This window comes from Electrophorus electricus, chromosome 6, assembly GCF_041902795.1.
Source record: "Electrophorus electricus isolate QZ-2024a chromosome 6, ASM4190279v1, whole genome shotgun sequence".
Taxonomy (NCBI): domain Eukaryota; kingdom Metazoa; phylum Chordata; class Actinopteri; order Gymnotiformes; family Gymnotidae; genus Electrophorus; species Electrophorus electricus.
This window is the reverse complement of record NC_137502.1, coordinates 12076660-12103184: the sequence shown is the minus strand read 5'-3', so window position 1 is coordinate 12103184 and position 26525 is coordinate 12076660. Positions and strand designations below refer to the sequence as shown.

At 44.0% G+C, this 26525-nt stretch overlaps 1 protein-coding gene and 1 long non-coding RNA gene across 4 annotated transcripts; one reads left to right on the top strand and one right to left on the bottom strand.

Moving 5' to 3' along the window:
* Positions 1-473: 473 nt before the first annotated feature.
* Positions 474-26289, bottom strand: grm3 (glutamate receptor, metabotropic 3). 2 transcript variants are annotated; one of them, XM_027009700.3, is made up of 6 exons: positions 26183-26289; positions 17773-18394; positions 15088-15961; positions 6532-7607; positions 5049-5226; positions 474-2810 (listed from the first exon to the last, which is right to left on the bottom strand). In XM_027009700.3, exons 2-6 carry the CDS (start codon positions 18226-18228, stop codon positions 2734-2736), a joined length of 2661 nt encoding a protein of 886 aa, XP_026865501.2. In that variant the 5' UTR covers positions 18229-18394; positions 26183-26289; the 3' UTR covers positions 474-2733. The 2 variants fall into 2 exon arrangements, 1 of the variants encoding a protein (XP_026865501.2); XR_014124054.1 differs by lacking the exon at positions 6532-7607.
* Positions 7616-9985, top strand: LOC145658495 (uncharacterized). 2 transcript variants are annotated; one of them, XR_014124055.1, is made up of 2 exons: positions 7616-8578; positions 9657-9985. It is a non-coding gene; the product is annotated as an uncharacterized LOC145658495 (long non-coding RNA). The 2 variants fall into 2 exon arrangements; XR_014124056.1 differs by having other exon boundaries at positions 7616-8685.
* Positions 26290-26525: the final 236 nt, after the last annotated feature.

Here is a 26525-nt window from a genome sequence, read left to right as displayed (position 1 = left end):
TGTCCCCTCTCTTTTCTGAAGAGGTGGTGTGGCTGATAAAAGGGAGGCTTTTCAAAGGCTTCTGCACTTCCACGGCATTATTCTGGCCGGAAAATCCACTGCTTTCCATTTCCCCGCTCATAATCTATGCCTGGCCTTCTTTAGAAACCCAGCGGCCCACTGATTGGTCATCAGCAGAGTAATTCAGCATAGGAGACATGAAGAGAGAGGCCTGAGGTTTCTGAAGAAATGGACTATGTAGCTTTACTCCCTTGAGGCCAGAAAGACAAGGTCTCAGGGGCAAGACATGGAAGAGTATATGAAGTATGTATATGAGCATGGATGTATAAGAGTGTGGATGTTTGAGTGTAAATGTTTATGAGTGTGACTGTCATGAGTGTGGATGTGTATGTTGTTTTTTTGTGCAATAAACTCATCCAAATCCATTTATACTAAATGGATAAGAAAATGGAAACAAACACATACAACAGCAGTAACAGTAAGTTATTATTTATTATGATGTCATCATGTCCTTGTTATTGCGCACACTGCACCATGGGTACTGATCTATTGCTTTGTGTTCAACCACAGTTCAGTGTCACCAGAGACAACAGAGGATTATTTAACATTATGGGACTCTATTTACAACGCTGTTTTAAAACTGGGAGCGTATAGATAAACAGAGAGCCCCCCCCACCAAATGCATTACATTAAACTCCACACAGCACCCCCCCCCCCCCCGATGTTTTTACCAAAATTTTCCAAATCATGCCAACAAGAGGAGAATTGCCTGGACTAACCATCATCAAACATGAATCAAAAACATCTGTTTATGATCATGTGGAATATGCCAGCGCACCGATTACAGTGCCATCTAATTTACAGCGAATCCTCAGCCCCTGCTCCTGTTGGGAAGTATCTGTAGGGGCTGAACATAACCCAGGGGGGCAGTGGATACGCTCTGATTGCTGTCTCTGAACAGCCTGCAGTCGGCTTCCTCTTTCTGAAACACCTCTCTAAGCCCTTCAGATAAAGCAGCTTCATTTTGGCTCTCCTCCTGTTCCTCTTCTGCTCAAAAGCATTCCTGAGGAGGCCGTGTAGAACCGCTGTCCCCTAGCAACTCGCTGGCCGTGGGGGGAGTCAGCCAGCCACACACTTTTGGAGTCTGATATATAAAAGCTCTCTACAGAGCAGCCTCAGACTGCAGTGGGCTGCTGATCGTGGAACGAAGCAAACGCGGACCGTGACTTTAGAGGTCAGAAGCTGCTCTCTCGCCCTCTGTGCACTCACTACCACATGTCTTCCTATTCCTTTCACTTTAAATGTTAACTGTCTGTCTTTCTCCATCTCCACATCAGTCTGGCTTTCACTAACCTTAGCATTTCGCATGGCACAGAATGGCATTTAGGGAGAATTGTAAAAGCATCACAGATTTCAGTGAGAACAGAGCAATTGAGGGCACTTGTAGCCACGTGTATGCACATACTACACTAAAGGCCGCAGGGATGACACTTGTTGAGTAATGACTCAAAAGTATGTTTTCTGAATGAGATCCTACCAGAAGACCAGAAGTTTGTGCTGTTGATCAGGCAGTTACCTCATTACCATTATAAAACACAGTTGGACTCTTCTCATTCTGTTGTGCATTTTCACTTCCTCTTTGTTGGCATGCAGCGGTATGAGTTCACTGTCACGACGGCAAATAACGAATGTCACTTTTCTGAAGCACTGTTCCATATTGGTTGTGCGTCAATCCATTTTAAAAATGGCAAAACCTAAAATGATTATGACTTACAGACTTACAACTGAATAAATCGCCACGATCAGACCTTATCAGCTGAACACAGTCCTAAACAAACCAGTGACATGACTACAAATTGATCAACACGTTAAATAAAATGTAACCCCCCCCCTTTCCAAAGCACAGCAGAATGTAGAAATGTAAAAAACACTGAGATGTAAAAAAGAGATGTAAACAAATGGACTCAGCTACCCCTTGACTAAAGGTCTTCAGGAAGCTTTCATATGAAACTACTGAACACAGGATAAGGCACAAAGAGCCATTAAACAATGGATCACAACTTAACCATGCCTGTCTCACCAAGCTTTTTTATACATCATAAATACGTCACATCGGCGTCAAAGTTTAGCATTCAAGACCACTTCGGGCTGGTATGTGTATGCTTTGTGAGAAGCAGTTCATGGAAAGCAGCAGCAGACGATATGAACGCTTACTACAAGAAGTCTGTGTGCGCTTGTACAACTACTAGCATCAACACCCTCTCAACAGAAGCATCGCTTCATCTACCATGGTCAACTTGTGCTGCTAAAACCATCAGTAAGATTATGTACAAAATATACAACATAGAAATACATACAGAATAGATTATTACAATGAAACCTACAAAAGGAAATGACCAGGTTTTGTCCAGTACTGCAGGCTTAGCCACTACAGCAGTCAGCATTTTCCCTAGGTCAAAAAATTCATTGTATTACAACCGTGCTCACATTTCATGGTCATTTACAACAGACATAATAAAGCTATCAAAAAAACAAGTCTCCAAAATCACTCTAGAAATTTTTTTTGTTCTTTTGTTTCTCTACAACAATATCAGTTAATATGTACAAGCCCTAGAAAATAATTTAATAATAATACACACTTTCTACACACTGTAGATGGGCGTAGTTCTTGGGCAGAGCACAATGTGTGCTGATTGGCTAACAGTCGCTAAAGAGCAGTAGTTAGAGGCGGGGTCACAGAGAGGAAGTAGTGGAGTCGACGATCTCTCTCCCGTTGCACACTGTTGGAACAAAGTGGGCGCTCACAGACGCTGGAAAGAGAAAGAGATATAAAGTGAGATGAACTGAGAATGTGCCACAAAAAGTCGGATTAGCTCCGTTTACAAGCAAAGAAAAAAGAGACAAATTTCTGAGAATTCCCAGAACCCCCCCCCCCCCCATCCTTCACCTTCTCTGTGGTTCCCAACCCATTCAAAGTAAGTTGTGTCTTCTTTTCTTTGCAGTACCTGTCATATTATTTATCAGAGTGGAAATATAAACAAAGATGACACTGTTTATCGGATTTGGTTTGTGCCCATGCATTAACTTTGAGAGCAAAAGGGCTGGGCTCTGTTTACAGGTGCTTATTATCCTGCAACGAGTCCCCAGACCGCATCGTGTCAGTGCTGACATGCACATCATGCCTTGAGTTGACAAATCAAAGATGAGTAATATCTGTTCTTCAGTTATTTTTCTTTTTAAATAAATGGCTTATATACTCTCTTACAACACACCCTATTCAAGAGCATTTACAGATGATCGTGATATGTTAAGGACCTGTTCTGAGTGTCGGTACCTTTATCTGAACACTACACTATGCTGGCAGAAAAAAACTTTACAAACTTTGGAGGGAAGACACTGCGCTTCGTTTTGCAAAAATGACCAGTCCTAAAGACCAACCCTAAACATTTTCAGACTACATTAAACAGTATATTATATATGACATCCTTTGTGAAGAAATCCTTTGAGAATCTTAATATGGAACAATTAGGAGAGTGACAAACCAGCAATGTCTTTATCAGTTTACAGGCAGAACAGGGTGGGGTGCGGGGTATGCTGGTTTTACTTTAATGAGTCTACTACTAAAACATCTCGCCAGTCCATACATCCATGCTCATTTGCTCTTTACTGACTTCTCATCTGGAGTCAATACTATCCAACCACCATTGTTTGCTGAGATGTTCCTCTCCAACCTTAAGGTAGGTGCAAATCTGTCAGGCTGGAAAGAGGATTGTCATACTCTGCAGCATGTCTGGGTCAGTGCCAGGTCTCCTGTACAGTTCCCCTCTGCTACTGGCACCCCTCAGGACTATGTACTCTCTCCTCTCCTGTACATTATGTATACCTGTGATTGCCGTAGCTATCATAAGGTGTGGATCAAGTTTGAGGATGACTCTGTTATTGCGAGTCTCTTACCGGATGAGGAGGAAATGGGTGAGTTTGTATCTTGGAGTGACCAGACCTTTTTGCAAATGTAGATGTAATTAAAAGAGCAGACATCGTAACTGACTGTAGAAGATATTCTATTGCTTACACCCATACTGTAACTAGGGTCACTGAAACACTGAAATAGTAGATTGTAGATAATAGTAGATAATCTATACCTGGGTATTGTAAACTAAAATTTGAAATAAATTCAGTTAGTTTAAAGTGCAGCAAAGGATGTGTGCTATTCTGAAAATAAAAGTTTTTAATGTAGGCACAAATATGCACTTTTTATGAGAGTTTTATGGAATTATTTTTAACTTTCTGTAGAGTTGTAGATTACAAGAGTAGATTACATGTCCTTGTGACAGTGGCCAGTGGAGTTATAGGGGCAGGTCTGCATCAGATGCTGCCACGCCCTGCAGGAGGAGTCTGAGTTATTGGCTTATAGTCAGTGCTTTAGGGTGCCACAAGGGACAACCAAGAGATTTAAAAACTCATTTATTCCATTGGCCATAAAAACTCTCCAGCAAAATAATGAACAATTCATGCAATGGCACAGGGTTTCTTGTGAGATACATAAAATTGTTGCTTAAATGATTCTTAGTTTAAATGTATCCATGTATTTGTATTAATTTGTTTTATGTCATGCAGCTATGTTGTTTTGAAACTTTTTTTAATAATGCTTATACAGTTTTTGAAAATTTGTTTCCTTGGGGACAATAAAAAACCACTTAGCACTGAAGCTTACCAGCTAGAAAGCTAATCATATAAAACTAAAATGAATGTTTTAAAAATCCATGTAAATCCTCTTTCATAATTGGCACAACCACCTGATGACCGCAAAAGGCAGAATCAGCTCTCCTAGTGTGTTAGTCTGTTGCTGCAACGTAGCCCTCTCAGAAACCAAGCAATTCACTTGAAAACCATCCACGTCAAATTGTCAGTATGTCTGCATAAAAAAAAAAAGATGGCCCGGGCTATTCCTTAAGCATTCTCAGAAAGGCTTCACACAGTCTCTCGGTGCAATGAAGGCTACACTTCCTTGTGTGAGTGCTTGCTGTCAGTGTGTGACAGGGTCTCACCATGCGAAGCGCAGGCAGTGGCGGCACCACTGACGCTGAAGCGGTTGAGGTTGAGCCGGTGGCTAGTCACGTTCTTCTGGGGCTGGAACATGATGATGTGAACCTTAGGCGCGAACATGCAGCCCAGCACCACAAAGCCGCTCAGACTCACCGATATACACATTGTGGTGGTCTGGACCTGGGCAGACGGAGCGAGGAAGAGTGGAGGGAGGGAAAGAGGGAGTGTAAACAGCTCATTTACTCAATGCTTCAGTCACCTCCACAGACACTTACAGGCCTGCCGATGATGGAACGCTGTTAGTTAAAGTAGCATAGCGAGAGCCACGTTTAACAGTGAGAGTAGTTGAGGGAAAGCGTGGGATAATTGCGATGGCAGTTAGCGCAGTGGCTGCATAAATAATGTTTGATTAGATGCTATTTGGACATCTTCCATTAAAAGACTAATCTACACCACTCAAGATCTAGATGTTTTCTCTTCCCAGGCCTCCCTGCTGTTCTCTCAGTTCCCTGCTGGGACTGGGGCATTGAACAGAACAAGAACAGACATAAAACTAAACTGGATAGGAATTTTCTCCTAAGGGCAGCTATATCTTCACTGAGAGCACATGAGTCCTTCACCAAAACTAATGAAATAGCCTGGAATGTTTTGCCATGAAAGGAATAAACCACATTGTAAAGTCAGCTTTAATTGGTCCTGTCTATGAAGGACACTGGATAGCATACTAACAAGAACCAAACAATAGTGTTTTTATGATCGTATTAGCCCTCTAGTTGTCTTTGGCACTTCTTAGTGTAGTGCAGTCAGAATGAGAAATTTGCAATCCTGTGCCTGCTGTTCTCCGTGCCTGTCTTGTTCTTTGTGTGATCTGGACCTCTCTTTAAAGACGCTCTTTCTACAGGAGTCAGCACTCGCTTTAAAGCAGCCTCAGAGTACCAGGCCCTCTCAAATGTACATGCACTCTTCCCCACTTTATTAACCGTGGCGTTGTAAACTCTGCACAGAGCATATGGAGAAAAGTCCCACCCGCATGAACGCGATGCATGTTGGCAACGGCATGTGTGTTGAAGCTTCCTGACTGTGTATGCAATCCATGCAGCACAGGACTGGACTAATCACATTTCATTGCTGCTTTGGATAATCCATGACTAATTCTGTTGGAAAAGATGCTGAGTTTCGTTGCTTGCAGTACACTGATGCCTGAGGCTTGACCCGTTCATTGCAAAGGGCTGACCGATTATGTGCCATGTTTATTATGGATTTAACTTTGCTCTTTTTTCTTTTATTCTTGTATATCCTGGGACTTTGTATTATGCATATCTTAAACGACAGCCGGCAACTCAGTGTCTGGGGAGTTTCAATTGCTGGGTGATTTCAACATCACTGTTAATTCGACACTTTTTTACTCTGTTCTCTATAACTTAGTTCAGTAGCAATTCATTCAGGTCCACCCTTCCCTTCCCATGATCCTTTGCTGTGACATACCCTGTAGTCACTAGACGTGACGTAAAAGATTGGCAGGAATGCCAGCCAGATGATGCAGGTGGTGTACATGGTGAAGCCGATGAACTTGGCCTCGTTGAAGTTCTCGGGGCACTTGCGCGTCTTGAACGCATAGACGGTGCAGAGCACGACGAGCACCACGTCATAGCTGAGCGACAGCAGCATGCTGGAGTCACGCACGTTGCACTTGAGCACCACTGTCTGGCGCCTCTCGGGCAGCGTGAAACGCCGCGTGCCCGGCACCTCTAGCAGCAGCCAGGCGGACGCCAGCAGCAGCTGCACGGAGACCAGCCCCAGGCAGATGAAGACCTGCGAGGCAGGGCTGATGAATCGGGGCGGGCGGGCGCCTCCGTCCTTCACCCCGCCGAAGATGCGGGCGATGCGGCTGGTCTTGGTGAGCAGTGCCGAGTAGCACACGGCAAAAGAGGTACCCAGGCCCAGTCTTCGGAGCGCACAGACTGCCGGAGACGGCTTGGCAATGAACACGAATGTCATGGAGTAGGACATGAGCACGCCAAGCAGGAGGATGTAGCAGAGCTCCCGGCCTGAAGCCTTCACCAGGGGCGTGTCGTTGTGGCGGATGAAGACGCCAAAGACCAGGGAGGTGCAGATGAAGCCCACGCAGGCCACTGAGACGGGTCCGATGGCCCACGCGTCCTCCCACATGATGTAGTCCTCGGGAAGGTCATAGCAGCTGCTCAGGTCGGCACGAGGCCACTGGCCCGGGGCGCATGGCGCGCACGTGAACTCATCGGGCAGGTACTCGTAGGGCTCGCATGGCGTGCAGATCCAGCAGCAGTACTCGCCTGCCTGCATCTTCTTCATCTCGTTGGGGGCGCACGGGTCGCTGCACTGGGAGGTGGGCACGCCCGCGCCCCTTGGCCACCCAACCAGGAACTCGTTGAGGGAGAGCGTCTCCGCCCACTCTCCCACCTGGATGTAGCCATACCTGTCACTGCCTGGCAAGTGCTGGTAGTTGAAGATGTTGTAGCGGCCCATGCCATCTCCATACTGGTCAAACTTGACTACATTCTCTGAGCCAGGAGAAGAGAATGGAGCTAGAGATATATATATATATAGAGAGAGGGGAACAGAGAGAGAGAGAGAGAGAGAGAGAGAGAGAGAGAGAGAGAAGACAGAAGAACAGAAAGTTCACACACAGCACTAGAATGGCTACCTGTTGTGAAAAGTTACTAACTAATAATTGACTTAATTAAATTACCAATTAAGTGGGACAGAGAGGAATGTGAATTTATCATTTATGAAACAGAACTCTGAAATTTGTTTGGTAAATTTGCTCCTGACTGATAGAAAGAAACATCCACGTGTCTGCTTCTCAGAATGTCATCATGGTACTGACTTCAGTTACAGTCGGTGGATGCTACAACATGGCTGCAGGCACACAAAGCAATTACACAGGAGGCTGTTAAAACCATAGGGGAGCATCAGGAACCTTCACAGAAATAGCTTCTAAACAAAATGGCAGTGTACAGAAATAGAACTTACTATAAAGAGCACTATTAGTGTGGCAAACGCGTTTCATGCAAGAGGTGTTTGCTGGGGACTTTACAGACCCAGTTTCAGTTTATGTGCTGTTTGCTTTACGCTGACAAGCTCCCGTGTAGCCCCAACAAATACAGGGGAAGAGCACTGAATTCCCACCTCAGCACAATTGCCGGGCAGAGCCAATTAAGCACAGCCAATCAAGTCTGTTAAACAGACCGTTGACATTTCAATTTCAATCTTCCTGTACCGCAGAGATGAGGGATGAGGTCAGAAATCATGCCATGAATGAAGACACGTCCATTCCCTTAAGGAACAGCAGGAGTGTAGTACACAGGGACGGGAACACGCCGCTTTTTCAGGGTGGCTTTCGGATTGAAGCTAGAGAAGTCACGGGTAAAACGTCAGGTTAATGATAATGAATATTCTGATGAGGATTCTCTTCACACAGGGCCGAGGAGCATGGGACACCCCAGCAGACAGCGATCATCTCAGGACAGTCCACGCGTGATTGATCACTCACAGAGTAATTGCTCTAAGGGACTCGGAGAACTCCGCAGGGAATGATGAGTCGTCAGATAGGGAAGGGAGGTTGGCCGTTATGAACCCCATCAATCATCAGATAACGTGAACGTCAGCACGCATATGTTTAAACACGCACCCACACCCATTCACATATGTGAGGTGTAGTGGAATGCAGAAATATATGCCGACATTTGAGTACTTCATCTAGCTGAAGATCAAATTAACCTTTAGTGGCCTGCAGTTCATCTGTTCATTTCCCCATTTAATATCATCAACACTTATAATTAATAATCTTCATACTCAGCAGACACTGCATGCACCCTAAGATTAAGTAATCAGCATCTGGTAACAGGATAATTAACCACAATATAATTACTTGTGATAAACAAAATTGCAGTTAATCAGCTTGCACTGAACCAACAGGGGACTTGGTGAACAGTTTGTAAAACAACAAAACCTTCTTAAAAGCAGATTTGATTTTAGGATTTGATGAGGATTCGCTAACATATCCAACTGAACAGTGCTTTATGTGATAAATGCCTAAATGCTGTATCCTAAGCTAATGGGGCCAATACGTCAAATCCCAACGTGATTTAAAAGTGTGTACTGTACATTGATATGAGAGGCACTGGAAGAACAGTTCAGTCAGTAAACCTTCTTTCCATTAGGACGCTGTGCAGTTTGGAAAGGAAAAAGGAACAAAGTATTCAATGTTACCTCCCGGGATTCATCAGGAGTTCAGAGTTTAGGCCTTCTGAAACCCACCCAGGGAACAGAGGAGAGAGATAGAAACAGACAGAGAATGAACACACACAATAGCACAGAATGTTAGGAAATTTTAGATTTCAGGAGATATTTATGGATTACTCTGGTGGATATACTAACTGTGCACCCGTCCTCCACACACCCACACATACCTAAGCAAAATTTCCCACTTAGACCAGAGAAAGATGAGTCAAACTCTATTATATCTTTCAAAAGATATGTTCAGTATTTTTCCTATGTGGCAATAAGTTGTACACAGTCATAATTGTTTCGCTATTTCTGTCTCTGTCTCTCTTTGCCCCTCCCTCTTCCAGAGAACTGTTAGACAGCTACACTTTAAACGCCTTCGACTCCATGGTGACACTGTGCCCTGTTGCCTGTCAGTCTTGTCATGCGGAAACGAAGCCTGTGCGATCTGGGGGCCTCAGGTGCCATAACATCTACCAGCGCAGGAGGAGAGACCTCTGAAGCACAGGCTAACAGCAGCCTCTCACGTCCTCTTACTCACCTCGCCAGATGACAGTTCCTCTTCAGACCCGATGGCCTCTTTACTCACACATACAGCCACACACACACACACACACACACACACACACACAAACACACCACACGCATACGCTTACATGGAAGATAAATACAAGGACATACACGTCTGGACATACTGACCGATCTCTTCTATTTCTGTGTGTTTTGGTTGAGTCTTTGAGAGGGGTCTACTCCTTGGGGGTGGGGTGTGGTGGGGGGTATTCATGAGGGGTGGTGCACTGATGGATTGATGTGTCACATCGAGATCATTCAGCAAATGTGTGCAAATGTTTCATTATAACACATTCAAGACCACTGGGTTTCTGTAATTAGTATTTCCCTCACTTTGTCTTGCATAGCTGTAGTGAAGGACATCTCACACACACACCTCTGCAGTTTACATTTAAACTTACACCCATTCATTTGAAATCCCCTCAACCACATCCATGTATAAATCTACGCTTGTTTTACTGTTTATACTTCTGCATTCTTTGCAGCAATTTTCTCATCTCACACAGCCTACACTATCACCAAAAATATTGTTTTATTCTTACAGCCAACTTTATATATATAGACAAAACTATCCTGACATGTTAGACATAAGGCAGTCTTCTATTTAGGTTTGTACACTGAAAGTTCACTTTATAAGGTATATTTACTGGCTGTTCAGTCAGTTCAAAGGTACTCAGAAATTTGCTGAATAATTAGAACTTGTCTTGTTCTCTTGGCATTTATGCTTTTTTTCCAGCAACTTCTCACATTAATAATCAGTTTAAAACAAGAGTGTGTCAGGGTTGGATTTTGCGTATGTGAGTGTATGAGTGCATGCCAGCCTATGAGACACAGCTATAAAGCAGGTGTATGTAATAAAGTGAACATTCATGGTAATGCTCTCATTAGGTCTCCTGATTTAACTTGAACATACGTAATCTTAGCATGGAGACAAACGTCCCTTTTTTGTGTGGGTTGAGGCTTTCATGTTTACAGTATGAGGGCTTACAGTCTGAGACCAACTCAGGCAAACTGCTGGTCCAGTATGTCAGATTGAAGCTGAATGTAATGGTCAGGGACTGAATTTGAATATCCTGTAGTGAAGCAATCACAGTTAATGACATGTGGTATAATCTGACTGACATTAGTTTACATGCTATCTACACAACCCAAAGTGGGTCTCTTAGCTAATCCATAAAATTTACCATTGAGATGTTCAACACGGGATTAATCTTAATCTTAAAGCACGATGAGTGGGAATGCACTGCTAACATTCACCTGGCCAGGTTGCTGTCCAAGTTGATGTAAACAAATGTAGTTTGGCAAACAGCAAATGAAAGCCAGCCAGCATTATGCGGTCATCTCTTTACAAGATGTCATTAGTTGATTAGTATGTCATCCAATCAGAACAAAGGCTAGGATCATAAATGACAGCCACTTCTTAGACTCCAATAGTTGCTTTATATGGGAAAAACGACCAGGCCATGTTCCCTTGGTGCAGTGTCCTGCAAACGTTTAGTGTCCCTCATGAAAACATGCATGTATATCCTCATTAGCTTTTAACTGGTTTGTAGCATTACAGTAAGAGGAAGAGATAGTTTTTGCAGTCACTGTGTGCAATCTAATTTAAATAAGAAAGAGACAGTAGTGTAGCTCACTCTAAGAATACAATATGGAGATTATTCAATACAGAGATTATGCCCAGGACTGGCTGTTCTGTTTAGCTAATTGTGCAGCACAGCATTCTCAGCAAAACAACAAATAGAAAATCCTTTAATTTCAATTCAGGTGTAGCCGTATGTCATGTCCAAAAAAAAGAGAGAAGAGAATGAGACGGGTGTGTTTGTGTGTGTGTGTGTGTGTGTGTGTGTGTGTGTGTGTGTGTGTGTGTGTGTGTGTTGTGTAAGTGGAATGGTGGGTATAGCTTGTTATGCTTTTCAGCTCAGAATAGCCTGAGGGAGCTTTAATGTACACACACACACACACACACACACACACACTCCACAAATCCACAAAGATATTATACATATCAACATTCATGGTTACAGGGTATGATCTATCATCATCTATGAGTGTGAGTTTTAAAACACACACACACAAATATAAGGGTTTGTGTGTGTGTTCGGTGGGGGTTAAGATAATTCAAGATCTTCTCAGAATTCTATATTCTTTTCTGAGATCACTAATGTGTTTTTTCATGTGTATGTGCTGATGTTTATTGCAGGTGGATGACTGAAAGCTTGGTTTCATGGTGTGTGGGCTGTGTGTGTCTGAGATTTTATTGCAGTAAAGCAAAAATCAACCAGAAATGTCCCAAATGGCCTGTGTTCAAAAATTCAAAAATGTTTGTCGGTGTGTGTGTGTGTGTGTGTGCGCGCGCGCATGTCTGTGCCTCTTGCTACATGTGCATAGGCATGTGTTTACTCAGTAGGCATAGGATCACTACAATTTGAAGCAGAACCTCTCTCTCTCTCTCTCTCTCTCTCTCTCTCGCTTGCTCTCTCTCTCTCTCTCTCTCTCTCTCTCTTAGCCGTAGACAGAACATCCTCCTCTTACTCTATTGGATTACTTCACCAATTGGTGCCATGTGCAGACCCAATTACCATAGCAACGACATGTTGCCACAGTGCATTAGTCTGAGTGAAGAGCATAGCATTGGAAAAATGACAAACTCTGAAGAGCTGAGAGACATACTAATACTAGAGACGAGTTCTGATGCAACATCTCTCATCAAATGGAACCTTTTGACCGTTGTATAACTATGCAGTGTTATGCTGGCATGGTAAAAGCAGTAAATGATATCCTAATTATCATTAGATGCTACATATTCTGCAGGAGCAGCCTTACAAAGTACCTAAACTCAACTACACAAATGTACAACAATGTGGAAAAGAACCTTAGTCCTTTATCGTTAAACCAGTCTGCAAAGGTAGGCTACAGAGATGGGATTTGTTCTCCTAGGTAACTGGGGGATCATAACCTATTCCTTAAATGCTGAGGCCTGTGATGTGTGTTAGGTAAACCTGACCCGGTTGGCCTTTCCAGTAAAACAGACTTACTGAGGGCAAACTGATGCTAACCCTCTTTTCTGCAGGGTGAGGCTGAAAATGCAGCGGCTGATGTACTAGCCTAACAGGGACTTAGCTGGGCTACCTGCTTTGCATTAACAAGCAAGGCCGTCCGATAAACAGGGATATATGCTGCCAAGGAAGTCAAATCTACATTTTAAAGTGAAACGTCAGGTCTAATTAAGTAATAAGAAGCAAAGAATAAAGTGTAGGTAGCATTAGCGCAGATGTGAAAGGCTATATATATATATATATATATATATATGTATATATATGTGTGTATATATATATATACACACACACACACACACACACACACACATATATATATATATGTGTGTGTGTGTGTGTGAAAATATATATAGATATACACACACACACACACACACACACACACATATATATATATATATAGAGAGAGAGAGAGAGAGAGAGAGAGAGAGAGAGAGAGAGAGAGAGAGAGAGAGCGAGAGAGAGAGAGAGAGAGAGAGCGAGAGACATAACACAATTTACATGTGAATGTGTGTGCATGCATGTCCAGTGATAGTTAGTGCTCTGGCCTGGTCTTAACCTTCCCTGCACCCGCTGTGCTTTCTGATAGAGAGTACGCTGTGTGCAAATTGGCTGCTGCTTCTCATCGGTGTGTGAGTGATTTGATTGTAAAAGCTGCTTTCTGTCTGTAAAGTGTCCTTGCATTTGAGAAAGGTGCTATACAAATGTGACTAATAATAATGTTTTATTTTACGTTTTTGTAGGAAAAGGTTTCAATTCCGGGCATGGTAATGCAGAGTTACCAAGACGGTAGAGAAGCTCATTCTGAACACTCTGCAATACCCGTGCCTTAGTTTTTAAAGCCGTCCTCTGTTGCTTAAAAGTTTCTTTCAAAGTGCCATAAATTCCAATCGGCAAAATGAAACTGATGTTTTGTAGGGTGCCTGGGAGACCTGAGCTTGTGCAGTGTGAGTGGATCTCTGACCATGATGAAGAAAGGAAAAATCAGAGGTAGCCATTTACTCCATTTCACCACTTTATCTCACCTCCCCTGCTTCTCCTCCTATCCCTGAGCTCATCCTCCTTTGTTCAAGATCAGTTAGAAGCTCCTCTTCTTTGAGGCCCCTTCACACTGCTGCTTTGCACATCTTAAGAACTCCCTAACTCCACTGCTCCCTCCTCCTCCTCCCCTGCCTCCTCGAGCTTCTCCCTCTCTCAGGTTCTCACTTTCTGTTTTGCATCTCTCTTCTCCTCCACCTCCTCCTGTCTGCAAGCCCTCTCCTGCCACCCCATCGCCCCAGACAGCAAACCCCACACATCTTTGATTTTGTGCTGGAAAAATGAAGATGGTGAGTTTCAAAGAGAATCGTCTTCTGCTGACGCATACCAACCCACTCAACCTCTCTCAGATTGTTTTATCTCTCCAAGTTTTTCCAACTCTCCCTAAAACACACACACACACACACACACGCATGCACACACACACGCGCGCGCGCGCACACACACATACACGCACACGCACGCACACGCACGCACACTCATGCACTCACACACGCATGCACGCACACACACGCACACACACACACATACTCTATCATGTGTACATATGCATAAACATGCACACAAGTCTTTTTCTTATTGCATCAGTTCACATATTTCTCTCTCTGCACTCATCCCTCATCCCTATCTCTTTGTCTTCTCTATCACATCTTCATAACCAGTTTGCAGTCTGCCTTTGTTCTCATGGCTTATTAACTCTTTCTTTCACCAGTGCCTTGAGGGAGTTCAGAATTTTCAACCCCCTTCCTGCTCTTTCTCTACCTTGCCTCTACCTCGTACGTGTTTGTGTACAGTCACAGATGAGGGTGGAATAAGCTCATCCCAGCCTGAGCATTTTTCCATGGTTTATTTTTACCTGCACCTTGCACTCTCCACCTGTCAGTCAAAAGCAATCCTTTTGGTGGTGCGTGGCATGAGCCAATGAGCCTTCGAGCTGCCTCTAATTACGCGCCTCCACTCAAATTAAGCACCATCGGGCAACAGAAAGCGACACCACCCTTTTAGTACCTCCACACAGGCCCCCGAGGTTCAGCAAAGGGGGCGCGACGGAGGCAAGGACCAGGAGAGAGAGGTGGGCGGAGGCGGGAGAGTGTGGGTGGAGGGACGTTACCTCGGAAGTTGATGTGGAGCAGAAAGTCGCGGTAGAGCCTGCGTCCGTCGAGGCTGCGCATGGCATCACACAGACGGGTGGTGTTGGCACACAGTGCCCTCTGCATGCGGTGCAGGGCATGTGCCATGGCGTACACTGCGTTCACCACGAACATGATCTTTGACTCGGGCTCGAAATTGTTGTCGTCCACTGCCAGGTCCGGGTCGCAGGGAGGCTTCGGGGTTCCTGCCCCTTCCGCCGTCGTCCCGCCCAGTGAGCACTGGAACTTCTGCTCCCAGAAGTCTTTGTACCATGGGTTGCGGTGGTTATTCAGTGGGCTGAGGCTCTGGAAGTAGCGGTTGAACTCGGGAATGGGGTGGGCGGCCAGCTCCAGCGTGATGGCCCCATCTGCCGTCACCTCGCTGCCCTTGACGATGCTCTCCTGTGCTCCCCATCCATCACTGGCTACCCATAGGAAGGAGGAGTTGAGGCGGGTGGCGGCAGCCAGCAGCTCACGGGCGTCGTCGCTGCGTAGGAACAGCACGACCACGCGTGCCGTGGGCTTTTGCAGCAGCTGCCGCACCACCGCCTCGTACGAGGAGCGCTTGGCGTTGGAGCGGCCCACCTTCTCCGACGTGGCGATGCAGATGTTCCGGAGGCGGGCTTCCTGCTCAAAGGCCTCGATGCCCGTCTCGCCGTAGTCACCCTCAGATGCCACTGTGGACACGTACGTCCAATTGAAGGCTCGCAGGATCTCTGCCATGGCCTTGGCCTGGTAGAAGTCTGGCGGGACAGTGCGGGCGAAGTAGTCGTAGCGCGATTTGTCACTGAGCTTGGCGCTGGTAGAGGCGTAACTGATCTGAGGGATCTGGAAAAGGCGCAACAAGTTGGCAACCTGGGAGAGAAGAGAAAACACACACACACACACACATACAGGCACTCCATTACAATCCCTGTTAAGATCAGTGCCTCATGAATTAATTATTCAAAGTCTATGATACATAAAATATTCTTTTTTAGTGCCTTGATTTGATAAGACCATGTTAACGCAGCTCAGTATGCGCTTGCAGTCCCAGCAGGGGGCGATGGAGAGCGGCTGGTTCTCTTTGGTCTGACTCAGCTTGGCTCGCGTAAATCACACATAACTCACACACAGCACAGTGGGCACAATGGACCCAGCGGGCATGTCGGCAGAAGATGCCACTGCCATACGCTGTGGCGAGACTCAGGCTCACAGTGGGCACTTCACTGTCAGCCTGCGTGAAGTCTGCACTGTCAGTCTGTTGTAAATCCATCAGGACATTCCTTTCATCTCGGAGCCTTTTTAGCATGGACAGGCGTGATCGACTGGTAAAAATGGGATTATTTTGCGTGGTGTTAAATAGCTCATGGCACAACACTTATCTATTACTTGGTGAGTGTAAAATTGAAAGTAGTGTTAGAGGTTTACTTTTACAGCCTGAACAAAGTGATTAAAAAAAGACAATTGATTGATGCTCGTCTTACTGAGAAACAATGGGAAGCCTGCTCAGGAGGTTTCCTTTCCCTGTACCATCCTTGATCCCGGCCACTGGCTTCACTTCGGTTTAGTTTATTATGGGTGGGATTTTACTTTTTTAATTACTCTGTTTTTGCTATAATGTACTGTAATAATTAAAATAATAATTAGTGGTAATAAATTATTAGCCGTGTTCTGTTTTCTGGTAGTATTTTCCAGGTTACTTATAAACGTGCTTGTGTTCTGATCTTAGCCTTCATATTTCTTACTGTAATTATGTATAGATATAGATATAGATAGTCAGTATAGATATAGATATGCAATTATCCTGTCAACTGTATTCTAACACATCTTACAGATTATGACCACGAGTATTGAAAATGTCCTAATAAATATACTTTTCCCCTTCATCTTGGGTTAGCTATTTTTTTTTAAATCATATTAGATTGAATAATATTTTAGATGGAATTGTAGAGTGCACAGCTGTGTGAATTCTTTATAAATCACTGTATCTCCTACTGCTGCAAGGAACCTAAACATTAAGAAGGCCCTTTCGTTCCTTTGCATGGTGTGTAAAATAATTGCTGAGATTGCTGAGGAACAGAGATATGCTGTAGGAGACTGAACAGGCAGCCAGAGAGAGTGAGCAGTAAAGGGCAGAGATAAATAAACAGTGACTAATTGTTGTCGATGAGAAGAGAACGATTGGTAACAATGGTTATCTAACGAGAGGCCACAGTGAGGTCACAGTCCTTCTCGCCTCTCCAGAAATAAACAGCGATATCTGTGACAGAATAGCAGAGAACAGACGCTTGAGGAGAGAGAGAGAGAGAGAGAGAGAGAGGAAAAGCGAGAGAGAGAAGGAGAGAGAGTTTAGAAAAAGACTAGGAGATTATGGATCCTGGAACTGACAGGGAAAACTGGCTTTTGTGGAGCCGCAGATGGAGGAGGTTATGTAAAACTTTGCAAATTCCCTCAGCTCTGTTACCAGTGCCACAAGAAAGCAGCAACACGCACAGCACTCTTAGTGGCACAGTCACAGTGCTAATCCAGGCCCGTTGGCTGGACGGCGAAGCAAGGACCCGCGGCCCTGCTCTGCTTGCTCGTAAATGGTCAGGCTGATATGTATGTGATATATGTTGTTTGTTTTGGAGGCATGAGTCACTGGTGCCCTTGTGGCTGCAAGAGTGCAGCAGACCAGTGCTGACCTGTATAGAGACGCTGCTGTAGGAGCCTCCGATGACCCCTGCGATGGCCAGTGGGGTGTCCTCCTGGAATGCGTACGAGCCATCGGGGCAGATGAACTCAGTGTCATCCACCTTGGTCAGTGAGGCCCGCACGAACTCCAGTGCCTGCTCCAGAGCGTAGGTGTCCCGCGAGCACGTGTCCAGGATGTGCACGCCCAACGGCACGCCCGGCAGCAGGCTTACGTCACGGTTGATGTGGTCGATGGCGAAGAGCATGGCCTCTAGCCTCTGGATGCCCCGGTCCTCATTGATGCGACCGCACTCATCCATGCCCAGGCCCTTCTCATGGATGGGGAAGAGGCCTCCCAACACAAGGTCCCCGTCCATCTTGATCTCCCGCCGGGGCGAGTCGCCGCCGGACGGCATCACGCGGGCTCCCAGCAGCATCAGCAGCAGAGCGCGGAGAGTGGAGGGCATGGTAGCGCGGAGACGGAGGAGTGGAGCGAGGCAGCGGTTTAGTGCTTGGCGAAGGAGAGAGAGTGTGAGGTGGCAGTGTCAGAGGCAGGAGGGAGCCATGAAGCAGACGCAGGGAGGTCTGTCTGATCACACATGAGGAGCTGCTGATGGGGAGTCAACTTACCATCTGTAGGAAAAGAGTGAGAGACAGATTGGAAAAAAAACAATGGATGGATCTGAAGGAAGCGACAAGAGAGAAAAAAGGTCATTAGGATATTAAAAATTGGTGTCTTCTCATGTGATGCTGTTTTCTGTTGCATGTGTGACCAATGAGTTTAGAGTTAATATATTCCTTGGATAACCCTTGAAAACAAGATACTGCACACACTACATACACACACACACACACACACACACACACACACACACACACACACACTGCAGATTCACCCTTACTCATATATATTGCTGTGAACAGACATGTCAGAACAGATATACAAGGAAGAAGAAACACACAAACATAAATCAATAAACACACAGCCTCTAAGTGAAGGTGAAAATGCTGCACTAAGGGTGAAAATGTCCTACATTTGAACACAATCTGTTGTTGCTAAGGTGAACAAAACTCTAGCTGTCTAGCTTTCTAGCATATGTGTATATTAGCACTGCTAAATAATCCTCCAGGTTAAGGTAAAATCACCATGTCAGCCAGATGTCCTACCACAGTTCTCTACAGCCATCTCTGAAAATGTCATCGCATCTTTTTTTACTGCTCCATGACAAAAGCTACATGTTGTCAAGTACACAGAGCAAACCTTGATGTGTGCAGCCATGTGTTGGGCAAATAATACCTGGTTCTCTGTCACCTCGCACACCAAATGACTTTCTTGAAATCAAGAAGAGATAATCAAAGCCATCTGAATAACTTCTATCCTAATGTGCCATGATGGTTGCTATGAGCTGCTGTTTCAGGTGCACACACCAGACTTCACCCACTTAGCAACCAACCTCCTGAACGCTGAAAATTAAAAGGGCATTCAGAGCACTTTGAAGAACCCATGAAGGTGGGCGACTCTTTGGCAGGAGACTTTTAGCATTCTTTCAGGCACTCAGAAATTAAAAAGACTTCATCTCCTATGGCATTTTCAATTAGAAACACACACACCACTGTTTTGTAACTGAAAATGTCATGTGGAACAAATGCCTTTTAAAGAACTCTGAACATTTATACACAGCACAGGAGTGCAAATCACTTTAATAAGACACTGCTAAATTGTAATCCAACAAACAGAATTCAACTATCACCATTTCTGGCAAATTGAAAATGCTGCAAAATGTGACTGCTTCGTTGTTCTGTGTGTAATTTGTATATTCTCTTACTGTACTATTCTCTGTGTATGTCAGCCTTTAATTTCTATATTCCCTTACTGTACTGTTCTGAGTTGAGCAAGACCAAATATGGCACAACAAATATGGTGCATTGACACACCGATGAACAAAAGGGATTTTTATACTGTGTTGATTTAGGTTCAATTTTTATCATGAAATATTTTTTTATGACTCATTTCCTATAGCAAATATGTAAAATTCTGCATGAATAGCTTTTCCGATAGCATAATTTATTGTTCAAAATGATCTGGTCCTCTAAATCATTGTAATCTGGGCTTGCTGTCACACCCCTGGAGATGGGTTGCTGAAGCCACTCAGATGTGCAACTGTCTAAGCCTATGTTCTGACCTCAGTGCTTGGCAATGCTTCCCCACAGTCCCTTCTGGAGGGGGCATTTTCCACAGCCATTGCAAAGCCAGACTGGTTTCCAGCAGTCTGGCGGGCTCACAGAGCCTGACGGGGCAGTCTGGAGATCACTGTGCACTGGGTATCGCACATGCCCAGTGATGCTATCTCCCCCCCCACCACGCAATACAGGAGCCACTGCACTGCCCCTGGTGATGACACGTTAACAGCAGCTAACCTTGTTATCTCTCTCCCCCCAAAATCGCCCTGCCAGCCCCAGACTCAGGAGCTCCCACTGGCTGAGTGCCATGTGTGGGCCAGCCCTTCTTCATGCCTGTTCTTTTGTGCTGTCCTGAGAGATGAAGTGGCTACATGATGGAAGGTTTGAGAACTTTCACTTTAGTGACAGAAAGTTGGACTACTGAAGAGCTGCTGTTTCAGCCCACTGGGATGGTGGAAGTCACGCTGCGAGAGAGGAATTAGCGGTTGCTCTTCTATGCCGCCAAAACTGTCCAGGATGCACAAAAAAGGCTCAGGATTGTTGGTTAAAGAGCTCTTTTCGAGAATCATTCTATTCATGCTGATCTACAGAGGGCTTATGTTCAAAGCACCCAGGACACACTGAATTTACTCTCTGAAGAGAATAAAACATGTCAGTCAAGCTATGCTGTTCAGTCTTGATATCAAAAGACATTTATAGAAAAGGAAGCAATGCAGCAGTACTGTGGCTACAGCAAACTGTACGCATTGAGTATGGGTTAGCATATACTATTAATAAAAACTGCTAATCCATAAGAACCACATTCATGTCAGTTCCCCGAACTATAGTTTACACAAGTGCACCAACTTTTACTTTAGCCTATCTTTAAGCGGTTCCCCTTGGCTAATCGTGTTAATTAGCTTAGCGGGATAGGACTGGAGATGGGTATGGGGCTTGTTTTGGGTACAGAGAAGCCCAGAAATTAATTGGATTTTGCTTGTAGGCAGTTCCTTAACAGTATACTTAAATCAAACAGTCAGCTCACAAAATCAATTCCAAATTCAAGTACCAAACAAATCCCCTAAGTAGGCCTTCTTATTGCCGCAATGATGCTTCCAGCAACAACGTGTTACCTTGAATATTACATTTATTTGTAAAAAAATGCTTTGAGATTTGAAGAACAGGAATAGATGACATATTGCAGATTATTATTAGTAGTAGTATTATTATGTTCTTGTTGTTATTGTTGTCTTCAGTCATGAGTATTTTGCTTTGAATATAGTTTTATTTTCAAAGTGATGTACATAACTGTATAACATGCTAATACACATCAAGTTGACATTTTCCCTTACCATTTTTGCTTGTTCTTTCTTGCTATATGAATGTGTGTGTGTGTGTGTGTGTGTGTGTGTGTGTGTCTGTATGACCACACTTACACCACTGAAGTGTATCTTTTCAAACGAAAGGACCCCTTTTAGCTCTCATGGTGAGAGACTTTGCTAGGTTTGAGGCCTGGGGCCCTTCTCCATGAACACACACATACTGCAGTGATATTAGCTCCTGCTGTATCTAGTAGCTGTACAAAAAAAACAGCTTTTACTTTGCTTTAGGTCCTATATACTATGTTTCACATAGCATTCCAAGAGTGGTGAAACTTCTAAATGGGAATGTGGAGATCGCTCCAGTTATTTTCACTCCTTTCATGACTCCACTGTGTTACATTACCTAAACTGTCCAAATGGTAAACACAAGAACCTGCACATTGTATCTTAGCCCTTCAATAGCTGGCTTAGGATAAAGTTAAGGCAAAATCAGAGTTTTGAGGCAGTTTACCTCCCTTTATAACAGTTGAGGGACCCCGTTAAATATTAACACAACATGCCTTACAGCACTAAGGCCATTGATCCATAAACAGGACACTGAGCCAGAGAACAAGAATGAAAATTTCACCCACAGCAAAACTGCGATGGACAGCAAGTACATGGACATGAACTGAGCAATTCCTGTTACCCCTATAAGAGCAACGAAATGAACAGTAAGGACATGGACATGAGCTGATCTATTGCTGTTAGCGCTTTAAAAGCAATAAAAGCAAGTCATGCTGAGATAGAGACAGGCGCTGAGGAGAAGGGTTTTTTTGTATGTATTCTGGGGAAACATTTAATAATAATAAAGATGCATTGAGCATTGGGGACTGCCAGACATTTGACATGAGTGCAAGTGATGAGTGTATTTGTTTACTGTTGTTTTTTTAATGAGGGAGAGAAAGAGTGTGTGAAAGAGAAAGAACGATTATTCCAAACTGATGTGGCTGAATACATGTAAAGAATCCACACGGGCCAACACACATTGTGTACATTCCCGATGATGGTGATTCCAGCACATCATAAATCCAGTAAAACTGATAATGTGACGTGGTAACGTACATGAAATGACACGTGAAATTACAGCACATGACAGTGATCATAGCTTGCAAGAAGCACTGCATCTAGATAATAGCACTAGTTTGATAACACTAAACAAAGTATGAGAAGTAGTGAACAACCTTCCACTCAGCTGCCCCGTCTGGCTGCTGTACAGGAAATGCAATCCTACTTGTCGTCCTGCAGTCACAACCAATAATCACTATCACTGGGCTGGAGTGGTCTGAATGTAAGGGCATTCATCTCAATGTTTACCAAGTAGTGCATATCTCCCTCTGTCAAAAACAGTGCTTTGACTGCATTTCGATTCACCATCTTGGCGTGAGCTGAAAGCCTTTTCATCGAGTTCCGAGGGTTGAATCCTCCCCTGATCCACTGCTTCCTGACCAATTCAGTTAAAAAAGCAAAAAGCACAACTGAATTTTCAAATGAAATTCAACTGGATATGAAACTTCGATGCACACTGTCCAGAGCTGCATTGGGAGGGAAAGAAGAAATGTCACAGCACACGGACTCTTGCGGAAGGCGCATTTGCCGTGTAAAAAGCTTAGGCATCCTTTAAAGCCAACCATCACGCAGAGGGGAGAATGTGGAGCTTCGTTTTGCAAGCAACAACAACCCCCCGCCCCCAAAACCGACCCCCCCCTTCCACCCGCCCTCTCCAACTACAAAGCTGAACTGCTTTTTTGCTCAGAAAAGGATTTGCTCGACAGCGAATGGGGCTGACAAACTGCTGAAGCCTCTTCACACTGCTGTTTGTGCACACCCGCAGATAGATGCACACCAGCACAGCTCTTTGTGGGTTTGATGCAAGACTTCTGCAGCACTCTTGCCTGATGGGCTAGAATTTTAAGAAGCATGGCTAGTTTGTGGAATTATTTTCTGAAATATCTTTAAATATATACAGTAGAATGCACAGGTAGATGTTGTTTTTTTCTGCTAAGCTTTTCTGTCTGACCTTGGAATATACATATATGTTGGTATATATATGAAAATACATAGAAGATGACTAACTGTGAGATGAGTAACAATGTACTGTAGAGAAACAGCATGTTTCGGACAGGTGTCCTTCATCAGCTGTGCAAGGAAAGCTCCAAATTTGAATCTCTCTCTCTCTCTCTCTCTCTCTCGTGCTCTCTCTCTCTCTCCCTCTCTCTCGTGCTCTCTCTCTCTCTCTCTCTCTCTCTCTCTATATATATATATATATATATATTCAAAATTGCAACAAGATTGAAACATACATATTATTGAACAGGAGATGAGGCATTTGCAAGGTGATGAGGTGTAAGAAAATGTGATTAAGGTAGAAGTGATATTACATCTACATCAGTCTGACGAAGGTGTGTTCCCTCAGCTGAGAACACATGCGTAGGAGGAAGAAAATCTCTTGACTTCTGAACGCAGAGCAGTGTTTCAGGGATATGAACGCTCCAACTCCCAGCCCTTACTTGAGCATGAAGATGAGCATGTCAGCATGCCATTACACATTCCAATTGTGTATAGTTTCTTTTTGGGTTCTTTGTGTGTTGGGCACATTATTATGCTATCTTTTGTTTCTGTTCTCATCTTATCTGAGTCATGGCCAGCCTATAGCTGGCTGTCAGGAGGGTCCGGCTGTACTTGTGTGTGCAGCTCCCTGCATGCACGCTGCTGCAGAGTGAGGGGTTTGCAGGACTTATTTACATGCACTATGCAGACGGGGTTTCTTGAATGGCTAATGATTATAGCACAGCTTTCCACCGCATCATTTTTACCGAGAACAGCAGTAGGTGCTGAACAGCACAATCCCTCCCATAGTACAAGGCCATCCAGGTCTGAACACACACAACTCCAAACGGAAAACACAAACAAGTTGATGTACACTTATTAAGAAAGGGCCTAAGTTATGTACGGGTTATGTTGGTCATATGTGTATATATAGTACACATATGAAAGTGTCCAATTTTATATAGTGAACAGCTGTAGCCCAGTGCTACTGTCTTGTCTTGACAGAGAGCGAGAGAGAGAGAGAGAGAGAGAGAGAGAGAGAGAGAGAGAGAGAGAGAGAGAGAGAGAGTTCTATTCCATTCAGGTCTACCTACTAACACCTCCAGCTGATATGTACACACTTTTCTGACTTCACACGTCTGTACACAAACACACACACACACACACGCGCGCACACATCTTATTGACTGCAGCTGTGTAATTTATACCTCATATCACACCACATTATCTATTGGGGTAGCAAATGTAAAAACATGCACGTCACTGATTACACCTTTAGACTTAATCCGAAAATTATAACTGTAGATTGATCATTGTGTTTGCGCATTTTTGAAGATGTTAATCAAGGTTACCGAGACAGAGTAACAAACGAGCAATACAAGAGAAGGAACAACAATTCGCATAAGATTCTGTGCGCAGGGTCTGCGTCGGGTTTGTTTCTGCAATTTAAACTTAGTCGCCTCATTAATGTGTTTGTATCATTCAGGTCAGGCCATCATTGAACTCACCGGTGCGCGGTGACTGTCAGGAAATTTATTTATTTTTTTCCTCCCGTGAATGCATTTTACCTCACAACTCAAGACATAGCGGCAGCACCGTGTAACAACGATATTAGAATTCAATGCAAGCGCTGGACATGATAAATTATGTACCACCGCTTCTCACTCTAATATCTTACACGATCACGGGCAGCTTTCGGCTCAAACATACCTTACAGTTGGTGAAACCACTGCGCATCAGAGAACTCACTAAGGAAGCGCGCCAAACAATAATAGACTCCAGCGCTACCACAGCGCGTTGGTTTCTGTCGAGGAGATCCGACCAACCGAGTTTCACAAATATCCTTTTTATGACAACTCTGCACTCTTCCCAGGTATCAGTAAAGAACATGCCATTGATCTAAACAATGCCACATCTGAAAAGGATTTAAGTTGTTTGAACTGATTCCCTTCTCTCTTTTTTGAGGTAGGCCATGATATTTGTGATGTTTTGTCATTTATCCTCCCGGGCAAATAAAAATGTTATTAGTCAATCTTCAGTCTTATCCGTTTGTGGGATGATTAAAATCACTATATTGCAATACCTGTGACCTGTGTGTTAACGAACGTACATGATGGCTTAACATGTAACAATACAGTACGTCTGTACTTTTCTGACTCAACACCGTTAAAGTTTGGCGTCAGAGCCTAATGAACGATTCGATGTAAATGACTCTATTCGTAACCGCCTATGGACGCCATATAGCAAAATCTGGCTTTCTGAGAAAGTATTACCCAACGCAGAGATAACTTGTCTGCGTCGGGTAAGACAGACATTTGCACAGAGCCATCATCGCTCTTACTCTCACGGTTAGATTCTTTGGTTGCTTTGGGAACAGTAATTAGTTTGAGGTAACGAGAAGACTGTGCAGCGTAAAGTTTCTCTGATAGTTCCAGCACTCGGAAAGTATCCCTTGGTTACTGCCCGTGCTACTGCAAAGTGCCATGCCACTGGGTCTGTAAGTTCACCGCTGACTCCTTTTGTAATTATCTGGCATTGTTAAATAGATAAAAACAGTTCTGAATTAGACTTTGCAATGACATAAATAATGTTCCAAAAATCCTTCCGATTCTAACTTCCCAGTTAGAATGTTTGTTGAATATGTAATTTTTAAATATGTAATTCCTTTTCAGTAGACTACAAATATGTTGTATTAATAATAATAATAATAATAATAATAATAATAATAATAATAATAATAATAATAATAATAATAATAGTAATAGTAACAATAATAATAATAATAATAATAATAATAATAATAATACTAATAATAAAATACAGGCTGCAAATCTCACTTACTGTACCTTACCCGGATATTCGGATGGTACATATCCTGCATTTTCATGTCCTGCGTCTTTACGCTGAAGTGCGCGATAACTCCGTTTCTTTCGGTCGAACGCTGGGAGCGCAGTGGAGAGGCTGTCACTGCCCTCCACGAGCTTCATCGGGGAGAGATAGGCAGAACGCGAGGGAGGGAGAGAAAGAGAGAGAGAGAGAGAGAGAGAGAGAGAGAGAGAGAGAGAGAGAGATGTTGCTGTAGTTGAAAAAAGAAAACACGTCTGGCATTGAGGAGGCAGCCTCGCCTTAGGATGCTTCTGTATCCTAGCAACAAAAATTGATCTTGTGAGGATACATTTTTAATCAGCTGAAGA